This window comes from Oryzias latipes, chromosome 10 (genome assembly GCF_002234675.1).
Source record: "Oryzias latipes chromosome 10, ASM223467v1".
Classification (NCBI taxonomy): Eukaryota; Metazoa; Chordata; class Actinopteri; order Beloniformes; family Adrianichthyidae; genus Oryzias; species Oryzias latipes.
The window spans coordinates 30,641,884-30,653,094 of NC_019868.2; the positions used below are offsets into that span (position 1 = coordinate 30,641,884).

General features: G+C 43.5%; 1 protein-coding gene across 2 annotated transcripts; it reads right to left on the minus strand.

Moving 5' to 3' along the window:
- Nucleotides 1–329: 329 nt before the first annotated feature.
- Nucleotides 330–10,578, minus strand: LOC101172307 (homeobox protein EMX1). 2 transcript variants are annotated; one of them, XM_023959418.1, is made up of 3 exons: nt 9,588–10,578; nt 4,965–5,149; nt 330–1,953 (listed from the first exon to the last, which is right to left on the minus strand). In XM_023959418.1, exons 1-3 carry the CDS (start codon nt 9,955–9,957, stop codon nt 1,786–1,788), a joined length of 723 nt encoding a protein of 240 aa, XP_023815186.1. In that variant the 5' UTR covers nt 9,958–10,578; the 3' UTR covers nt 330–1,785. The 2 variants fall into 2 exon arrangements, with proteins under 2 accessions (XP_023815186.1, XP_023815187.1); XM_023959419.1 differs by having other exon boundaries at nt 4,965–5,146; nt 9,588–10,574.
- Nucleotides 10,579–11,211: the final 633 nt, after the last annotated feature.

Sequence of the window (11,211 nt, forward strand, 5' to 3'; positions counted from 1 at the left end):
AGAGTAAACCTTCTAAACTTTTAGACGAGTGCTAAAAAGGGGACTGTAAGTGTCTGCATCCAGAAAACCGTGTGTGTAACCCTTGTACTATCCTAGGCACTTTACCATTGGGAGTTGGGTCATCCAGACCCACTAGACAGTGCTCTGAACCTTTTTTCTTCAATGATTTGTGAAGGGTTAACCCTTGTGCTATCCTTTGGGGTCAAGATGACCCCATTGAGGTGTTCTCCCTACCATGACAAAGGTGGATAAAGGTGGAAAGATTTCATGTAATCCATTGACACCAGTGAAGATCACAAATCATTGAAGAAAAAAGGTTCAGAGCTCTGTCTAGTGGGTCTAGATGACCCCACTCCCAATGGTAAAGTGCCTAGGATAGCACAAGGGTTGCATTACAGAAGATAGAGTTAAAAAAAAACCTCTGCAGATTTTCAACTGATGAAACTTTTATTTGGACGTTTTCCTAAGATTGAACATAAGAAGTACAAACAAACATTTAGTGCATTTCATCCTGAAAAAATGAAAAAATAGATCTAAGAAGTGCTACATAAGAAGAAGGTGAGGTAAATCTGTCTGAGAGGAAAAAACAAACTGATGCAGAAAAAACAAACAGTCCACACGTCATTATTCATGTTATCAATATATACACAGCAGATGCATAGAATACTTTTGTCAAATTCAGTTGTTTTTACATAAATACCTACATTTCATCCAAAAGATTCAAGAAAAACCAAAAACTATCAAACTTATTTGAGACCAGCTGCTTTCGGACGTTTTACCTCAGCTTTTATTTCTTACAAAAGGAGTGTCAGAGGAGAACCAAAGGGAGGAGGTGCTGTAAGCCTCCCTATGTTTGGAGGAGAACCAAACAGCCACAGCCTGAATCTAACCCTTGTGCTATCCTATGGGGTCCAGATGACCCCCCCTTCCATTGGCGTGTTCTCCCTACCATGACAAAGGTGGATAAAGGTGGAAAGATTTCATGTAATCCATGGACACCAGTGAAGATCACAAATCATTGAAGAAAAAAGGTTCAGAGCACTGTCTAGTGGGTCTAGATGACCCAACTCCCAATGTCAAAGTGCCTAGGATAGCACAAGGGCTAAGGAAGCAGGAACCATGAAGGAGTTTGGAGATGCATGATGGGAAAAGGAGGTGCAGTGAGGAGCTGCAGGAGCTCCTTCAGAGATGATCCTCAGAGGATGAGGAGGACCAGACGCTTATCTTCCTCCTGTTTTCTTTCAGTCTTGGTCAGAATGAGATGAAACAGTTCTTGTCACCTCTTCATAAATATTTTCACAATGAAGCGAGAAGTTCAGCCCTGCTGGTTCTTAGCAAACGTCTTCAGGTCAAAGAGGAGATCGGGAGAGACGAGGTCCTGATCTCCATGTAGGAGTGTCCAGGTTCTGTCCAGAAGAAAACAGCGGGTCAGATTTGACCGAAGCTCAGAGTCATCTTTATCCTCTGGAGGTGTCCAGGTAAACTTCAGGTAGAAAAGAAACAGAAACGGTGGGATTTGTTGTTGGTTCTACAGAAAATAAATATGTTCTCATTGGAAAACTGGAGGAAAATGAGCTGTGAGGAACGTTGAGATGGTTTCTGAGGATGTCAGCCGTGAGTCCGACTCCAGGAAGTCTGCAGGAGCGTTCCACACGGTGCTTTTTGGTCTACAGATTGAGAAATGGAGGAAGTCCTGTTTCTGTTCAATGTTCTGGACCCGGTTCTGCCAGTTCAGACCTGATGGTTCTCTGATCTCAAGCTGCAGAGAGCGTGTCTGCGCAGACTCTAGTCGTCGCTGATGACGTCCACGTCCTCGCCGGCGGCTTGCTGTGTGGCTGCTCGCCAGCGGCTCACGTGTTGGCTGCCCTTCCTCTTCTGCTGCGCCTCAGGAGACTCCTCCTCCAACTTCTGACGCTTGTGCTTCGTCCTGCGGTTCTGAAACCACACCTTCACCTGCACACAGACACACAACTGCATCAGGAATACACTAGAAAACACAGTGTTGTGTCTCTAGATGCCGTCTCTGTCTGAACATTACTTTCTGTCTGCAACATTCTAAAAATAATCTCATTTTTTGCATCAGGAAACTTTAACTTGAAATCCTTGCAGGACCAGAAATGCTGAGAAACTGAAATTGAAAATCCAGCCCTCACTTTTCTTCTTGTTGTATTTGTTAACACAAAGCCAGTGGTTCTGATCGCTGCCGTTCCCAAAAAGACCACTAGAGGCGCATCAAATGAGGGAGAACCTTTCATAGACTTCCATTTTCAGACGTCCAAACAAACACGTCTGCACAGCCTGGTGTCCAAAACTCTTCTGATGGTGTTTTAAGGATGGGGGGAGGAGGGGGTATTTAAATTAGTCTTTTTGACTCGTTTTTCTTTTTTAATGTATATTGTGTATTTTGGGGAGAAGGTCTTTCTGATTATCACATGGTTGGGGTCAACAGAGCTTCAAGTTAACCTACTTCCTGTCCAATCAACTATTTTCTAAACCTCCTCCTGATGTGGGCGGAGCAAACTGTCATCAATCAAGATCATCAAGTGGAAATGAAATCTGTGTCCAGACCAACAAGTCAACTAGAATGAATGTCAAATCCATTCACATGTTAGTTTCCTAAAGTTCACCACTGTTGTTTTTACACATCCAAAGAATCCAAAGGGAACATTCTTAGAACATTCTAGACACTGGATGGTCACATGACTTTATTCACAGTCTGTCACACATTGGACTGGAATGATGGACTGATCCGTGTTAATGACATCACATGTGTGTTGTCTGCTGTGATTGGTCGGTTTTACATTATAGTCACATAAACCTACCGCGTCTCAATCCAGAAGGTATTTTCTAAGATCGATTATTGATCAATTTGTTTCATTTTGAAACTATTTTATAATGGTATAAGTTGATTCAATGAACAACTTGCCTCAGACAGATCGATCTGTTTGGATACATTTTTTCATTTATTAATATCGTAACCCTTGTGCTATTTTAGATGACCCCCCCCCCTTCCATTGACGTGTTCTCCCTACCATGACAAAGGTGGATAAAGGTGGAAAGATTTCATGTAATCCATGGACACCAGTGAAGATCACAAATCATTGAAGAAAAAAGATTCAGAGCTCTGTCTAGTGGGGGGGTCACCAACCTTTTCGAGACTGAGGGCTATTTCATGGGCACTAAGTGGTATGAAGGGCGCCACAGGACCTGTTTACTAAAAACCTCCTAGCCCCCCCCCCCGCACACACAAACACAATTTGAGGACGTCCTTTTGTTTTTATGAAATTTATGATTTTGAATTATGAAATTAAGACCAAAACTCTTTTACATGAAAACATTCAAAGAGAAAATGTTCCACAGTTTCTACATCATTTCCACAAGAGACAAAAAGATCACTTTCCCAGTTAAAGCGAGACTGTAAAAAATGATTGGAAGGGTAAATATCATGTAAGGGGAATGCTCAATCTTCACTAATTCTTAAAGGTGAAACCTCACATTAATGGATTACTCAACCGTCTCAACCTATTCTCTAAATCTTTACATTACATAGATCATAAGAATGTCCAGACATTGTGTAGTTTATTTGACCTATTTAAACTTTTGTTATAGACCCTTATTTTTATTGATTATCTTTTTAAGTCATATTAATAGTAATAATAATAATAATCCATTTTATTTAAAGCGCCCAAGGACACTACAAAACAAAGGTTAAGGTTATATTTGTTTTCGTATTTGTTTTTTTGTCTACCTTTATCTCAGAGTTGACATTATTGTCATTGACAGACAAGCCATGATTGATTGTTGAATATTTGCTTCAATAAAAAAAAAAAAGAAAAAATGTTTTTGGTGCATTCCCTGCAGGCGCCAAAAGGGGTGCTCGAGGGCGCATGGGCGCCCGCGGGCACAGGGTTGGTGACCCCTGGTCTAGTGGGTCTAGATGACCCAACTCCCAATGTTAAAGTGCCTAGGATAGCACAAGGGTTAATCACTACACCCCTAGAATATGTGTGTATATTTCATCTTTTGCTGATAAGACTTCATCAAACTCTTTCTAAAAATGTTGTGTTCTAGGCCCTCAGCTGTGCAGCACATCGGGGTAAATACCGTGGTTTGGGGGAACAGGATCTGCTCAGACAGCAGGACGTTGGAGATGTTTCAGCCTTCCTAAAGCTGTCACTCAAACCGCTTCTGTTTTCCTCATACACTTCCTACAAGTGTTTCTGCAACCACAGATCAAGCCCAGGAACAAAGACGCTCCACCACAGCTCCCACAGTTGAGATGCAGCCGCTGATAGCACTGCTTAAAGCCCTGTAGGCGGGTAAAAAGACTCGTCTGAACCTGTCAGACACCATAAATCTACATGAGGAGACACTTCCAGCGCAGCCGCCTCGGGTCCTGAGAGTGGTGACCCACGTCTGACGTGATTTTCTGGAACTTCCTGCCAGGAACTGAGGCCTGGTCCTGGGACGGATATGGAGTCTGACTGGGTGACGCTGTGGATGCTTCCTGGACAGAAGCTGGCTGATGAGGACGCAGCTTCTGCTGGGAAACCAGCTCATCAAAAATGAGTCACCATGTTTGTGGCGTTGCCACGGTAACCGATCACAGTGGCCTCTGTGTAAAGGGAGGTGAGCTCTGACTTCATGCAACAGCTGATAATTGATCAAAGGCTGCACGCAGCAGCAGAAAGGGCGGGCCTTAACCCCTGACGTCGTCCAAATGAATTCCTTTTCTAACTTTCCTCGTCTGCTCAGATGACGTTTTTTCGTTATTTTTATAAACCGTTTCTTTTTTTTCTTTTCTAATGTTTTTGCTTTTGGTAACTTTTTTCAAAACAGATGTAAATATTTATTTTGAAAGTTTATCTTATTTTAAAAGGATATTTCAGCATTTTTCTTTAGTTCAGTCTAAAACTGTTCTTCCCATCCCATGAATCTCTTCCTTCGTTTCCCATCATGCCCACCTGTGTCTCAGTCAGGCACAGTCCACTGGCCAGCTGCTTCCTCTCAGCTCCGACCACGTAGTGGTTCTTCTCAAAGGCCCGCTCCAACCGCAGCAGCTGCGAGGGCGAGAATGCTGTCCGGATCCGTTTGGGTTTCCTGGAGAACGGTCCGTGAAGCAGCAGGTTCTCCGGGCTGCTGTCCTCTGCTGGACAACACACACGGTTAGCACCATGACGACAAACATCAGACTCTTCTCTGGCTTCTGCTGGAGAACCCGGGGTTTGACTTAAATCTGAACAAACAGTATGTCTGTTCAACATTTGCATCAAACCACAAACTGCAGATGCACAAACTGCTCACCGCTGCTGCAGCAACGCAACAGGAACCGAACAAACACACACGTAAACACAAACTGATTTCCACGTGCTGTGGGTTCCACTCTGAACCGGTCCCCATCCCGTGACTACGTCAACAGATTGTTGTCCCCGCAATGTCATGAATACCAACACACTCGCATAAGGAAAGAAATTCAATTCAATTTTATTTTATTTGTTTAGCCCAAATTCACAACAACAGTGGTCTCAGTGGGATTCGTGCCGGTAACTGTAAAGTAAACATACCATCAAAAGGATCATAAATGCATAGAATTCAGTAGTGTAGTACTAAAACTTTACCTAAACTACACTGGGCATCCCTGCCCTTAGACCCTCCGTCGCGCACATACGCATGAATGCACAGACACATCTACACATAAACATACACACATCACAACACACATATACACTAAAATACACACACATGTGCACATGCACAAAAACACAGATGTACACATAAAAACACAACTGCAGACACCCAGACAGACAAATGTGCTTCCAGCTGGTTTGGCAGACTTCATGCTGAATCAGGAAAGTTGCCTAGAAATCTCCTCAGACGTTTTCGTGGTTTCAGATCGACTGAATCCAACCTTCCTGAAGGTGTGGAACAGATCAAGCAGCAGAAGTTCAGCAGCTTCTGCTGTTTCCATGACGCCCTGAGCCTCATCAGAAGCAGGACCTTTAAGGAGCAGAACAGTGGTGAAGGTGAACAAACACTCCTGCAAAAGCTGAAGGTGTTTCAGGTTCAGGTCAAATCTTAAAGATTTTCTGGTTGCAGTTTAGAAAATGCAGAGTTTGTGAGTGAAAACTGCCAACTGAGAAGAAGCTGGAGTTTGAAGGTCCTTGAATCCTTTGAGGATCTGCAGAATCTTTTCAGGCTGAAACAGAAACATGAGCGGCGGCGCTGGAGCTGTGGTTTTCTGCTGCGTGGAAGCGAGCTGCTTTGACACCTCAGCTCTGAGGCGAATCCTGAAAACTGAAGCTGATTTGTTTGTGAGGCACAGCGGTTGAAGAAGAGCATCGCTGAAACTCTTCCTCTTTGTTTCCTCGCCGCCCCTCCAAACCCGGACGCAGCATCTGCTGGATTTTTCTGGCCGGTTATTAAAATCTCACGTAAATCTTTCAATTCATTTTACATAAAAACAAATCTGTGCTGGCCGTCTTTCTTCACCGCTGAAAGGAGCCGCCGACACGCATCAAGCAAAGAAGCGGGCTGCTGGCGGCCTCCGGCAGGCCGGCGGGACAATGACGCTGCCACCTTCTCCCGCCTTTTATTCAGCGTCTCTGAAGTCACATTCACATGCAAAGTCAGAAGCGTGACTGACGGGCTTCATGGTTTGCAAATGTCTCACCTCAGCATCAAATGAGGCTTCAATGTAACGAAGGCTGAAGGTGGAATCAGACGTTTGGCTCCGGATTTTTCCGGATCATTCCAGCAGATCCAAAAGCTTCTGTGAAACCTCTGATCTGCTGTGAGATGGAGGTGAACACGTCTACACGTCTACACGTCTGCGATCAGAAGGTCCCAACATGAACCTTCCTGCACGGCATGAAGGGAGACAAAGTCCAGATCCACATCAGAGTCCCACAGACTTTTCTGAGCTTCTGTTTTTCTGAAAACATCAACCAGACAGAAGAAAAGGCTTCATGGCCAGAAGGAGACAAAGTTTGTGAGGAGAGAAGAAAAACCCTCAGGAAGAAGAATCAGACAGAGATGGAAGTCATCCGACAGACGGACGAGACTTTGTCTGAAATGTTTGAGGGGAATTTCTTCTCCTCTGTGAGATTATTTAAGTTCAATCCAAACTGTCAGGAGGAAGTGACGGACATGAAAACTCAGGTCTGGATGAACATCTGAGATGAAGGAGAATGTCGTCACAGCTGTGAGGCCCGCATCAGCGTGGTGCAAAAGCAAGACGTCAAAGGTTTTCTTCTGCTGAACATCAAGACTTGATGAAGAAAGCCGCATGAAAGGAGGAATGTGTGTGCATGTGTGTTTGTGTGCATTTGTGTGTGTGTGCGTGCATGTGTGCGTGTGTGTCCGGCTCCTGGGTTATCTTCATTCTGGAATTATATTTCTATTTCTTTCGAAACATTGGAAACGATTTGGATGTCAGTTGTCTCTTAGTGACGTCTCTAACCGCCACGTTACCTGGTGGAGGTGACATGTATAAAAACATCGCTGGGGGAGGCGGTTCTCGTGAAAAACCCCTGTGTCTTCATCAAACGGAGGTCATCGCTGACACACGGAGAAGCTATGAACTCTCTCATGAGCACATCTTTGTTTCAGGATCAGCTAAACCTTTAGTGAAGATGGAAATTAAACATCTTTATTTTCCTTTTTCTGTAAAGAAAACTGCAAGCTGTCAACCTGAAAACAAAGATTTGATCCAAAATCGTCTCATTTTTACATTTGATCAGTTAACAAAAACCAAATCTGACTTTCTTTGAGATTTTTTTTAAGTGTGGAAAAAGAAGATCTGCAGACTTTATTGTGTTAATTTATAGCTGTGAAATGATTGGTAGTAAACTGTTTGGTGGAAACAATAAAAGCTGCTCTGGAAAGAAGAGCTGCAGAAAGATGCTTCAGCGATGAACACGGCGCTCAACTCAAGACTGCAGATTCATCCGCCAAAGAAACTAGTTCAGAGTTTGATGCTGCGAGTAAATCAATAAACAACCAAATATGAGCTCCAACAAAAGTTTAAAATGTTTTGTTTCTAAACCTAGGAGAATAAAAGAATCCACAGAAAGAAACATAAATTCTTAAAATGAAAACAACTGAGATTTGCATGAATGAGGTTCGTCTCCAGAAAATAAAAATATAGTTTTTGTTTTGGAAAAAGTAAATAATTACGTCAATCAACACGAATGATCAATAAACAGCTGGATAACTGATCAGATGGTCACTGTGATTCATCAGCACAAACACGCTAGGTCGATGGTCACGTGACGTAGAAACACGGAGCTCCCGCAGGTGAAGGGGCCTCGCGCGGGTCACGTGACCTTTGAGCATGAATCCAGATATTGTCATTAAAAACAGACACGTTTCAGTAAAACCTAAATGAGTCTAAATAATGAAGCGGATCAATAACTGAATGACATCAGAAACGTCTCCTGCTGTTTGTTCCACGTCCTTCTGGGTTCGGACTGCTGCTGAAAAAGTCACAGCTCACGCGCTCAACCTCGGAGTCTAGGTGTGAAAAATATGAAATCTTTGTTTTTGTTTTTTCTACTTTTGCTAATTCAATGTTTTTAATTATCTACAAATGATTTGTGATCTTTAAAAAAGAAAAACGATTTTCGTTTATTTATCGGTTTTGGTTTTATGGTTTTTGTAAATACTTTATTGTAGTTATCACAAATACAACAAAATTAAATTATTTAAATTTGTTTTTATTCATTCAAATTCAGAGGTTTAAAATAATAAAAAACATATTTTTAGTAGGTTTAAAATAATAAAATAATGTATTTGTTTGAATATTTATTCTAATGATTAAGTCAAATTTAAATTTTAATATAGTTATTTGTTATTTATTAGCCTAATATTATTATAGATTTGTATCGGATTGTTGATGCTGTTTAACAGATGGTTTTTTCTTTAAATAGCTGCGTTAAATATTATTATTATTATTATTATTATTATTATTATTATTATTAATAATAATAATAATACGGATATTATTATTATTATTATTATTATTATTATTATTATTATTATTATTATTATCCGTTTTCCACCACAGCTGGATTCTCTTTTCTCTCCTCTAACACTGAAGCACAAAAGGCCGCAGCGCAACTTTTTCTGATCCAGTGAGCCAAAAACGCGCTTCTGCGCGCGCGACCATCAGCTGCAAAGCAACTGAAATATTAATTCAACTCTTCGAACACAAAGTTTAAAAAAATTACAACAACAAAAATCACTCGAAATGTGTCACTAGACTGTTTTGAATCCAAAAACGTTTTTCTTTTAGAAAAAAATCGAATTAATTTGAAATAAATTTGAATCTAAAACATTGAAACCGTAAAATCTTCATTTTAAAGTTTTTCAAATCTATTTTGGAATTAGAATTCAATAAAACACAACAGAAAAATTCCAAGAAATATACATCTTTGTTCCAGAATTGAGTTAAACCTGATGACGATGTTTTTTGGGGACAAATGAAAATATTTGAGCGGAAACTTTTTGAATTTGCTTTGTGCCGACGCACGGACCGGACCGAATACCCAGCAGTGCAGGTTTAGAGGCGGGAAGCTCGGACGGCTCACCTTGGAAGCGGGGGTCCAGGATGTGTCTGCGCAGAACCCACGGGTAGAAGCTGAGCGCGTCCCGCGGCTGCGCGCTGAAGAACCTCTGCGGGATCTGCAGCGCGTGCAGCGGCAGCCCGCCGGGGCCCTGCGCGTGGGTCCCGGGATCCTGGAGAACCACGTCTTGCCCGCCCGGATACAAAGTCCTCGCGCTGCCCCCCTGGAAGCACGAGCCGAACACCCCCGTCGCAGAGGCCGCGTGCAGGGGGTCCGGGAACCGGAGCGCGGTGGGCCGGATGGGCTCGTCCCCGGAGCCGCCCCGGCCGCCCGCATCTTTCCCGACCAGAGCCTCGATGGTGAAGCCCTTCTTGATGCTGCCGGGCGAGAACATGCTGCGCTGGAGGAGGAGGAGGAGGTGAAGCGGAGGAGGCACGCGGTCCCGGTACCGGCAGCTCAATGTCCCGGTTCGCCCATCACTCGCAGGTTCTCCTGTGCGTAAACGCTGCGCGTAAATCCCTACTTGGAGCAGCTGGAAGCGTCGCTGCCCCTCTGGCCCGGGGGTGGGGGCCGGCGTCCGGACACGATTCACCTTCCGGAGGGGGCCTGTGGGAGCGGACAGCGGCCGTGTCTGCCGCGCGCTGCAGTCTGAGAGTCTGTCCGATCACACGCGGCTCCACAGCACATACCTGTCCGGCCCGCCCCCTCAGAGGTGTGGTGAGCATGCGCAGTGCTGTTCGCTCCCAAGAGCCATTTTGTTGGCGGAGGGACCGAAAAGGAGGAGGATGATGTCAGAGGTGATGAAGATAATGCCTGACAGTGATGAAGACTTAGTCACAACACATGTTAGTAATTTCGTGAACACAAAAGTCACATGAAAAAAACTACACAAAACACACACAGAGGCCCCAGAGACAAAGAATCACAATCTGGAAAGATTTTCTGACACAAACGTTTGTTGAAGGACTGATGTTTGTGCACAGACACAAGTACTAAACACACACACACACACACACACACATGCACTAAACACACACACACATGCACTAAACACACACACTCACACATGCACTAAAAACACACACACACATGCGATAAACACACACACACATGCACTAAACACACACACATGCACTAAACACACACACACATGCGCTAAACACACGCACACATGCACTAAACACACACACACACATGCACTAAACACACACACACACATGCACTAAACACACACACACACACACATGCGCTAAACACACACACATGCACTAAACATACACACTCACAAACATGCACTAAACACACACACACGTGCACTAAACACACACACACACATGCACTAAACACACACACACATGCACTAAACATACACACTCACACATGCACTAAAACACACACACACATGCACTTAACACACACACACATGCACTAAAACACACACAAACATGCACCTAACACACACACTCACATGCACTAAACACACACACTCACATGCACTAAACACACACATGCACTAAACACACACACACACACCCACATGCACTAAACACACACACACGTGCACTAAACACACACACATGCACTTAACCCACACACATGCACTAAACACACACACACGTGCACTAAACACACACACACATGCACTAAA

Excerpts from the sequence above, each read along its gene's own strand:
- LOC101172307 (XM_023959418.1), bottom strand. The coding sequence starts at position 9,957 with ATGTTCTCGCCCGGCAGCATCAAGAAGGGCTTCACCATCGAGGCTCTG. Across the intron at positions 5,150-9,587 it reads CCTGGACCCCCGCTTCCAAG|CAGAGGACAGCAGCCCGGAG; the intron begins GTGAGCCGTCCG and ends TGTGTTGTCCAG. Across the intron at positions 1,954-4,964 it reads TGTGCCTGACTGAGACACAG|GTGAAGGTGTGGTTTCAGAA; the intron begins GTGGGCATGATG and ends GTCTGTGTGCAG.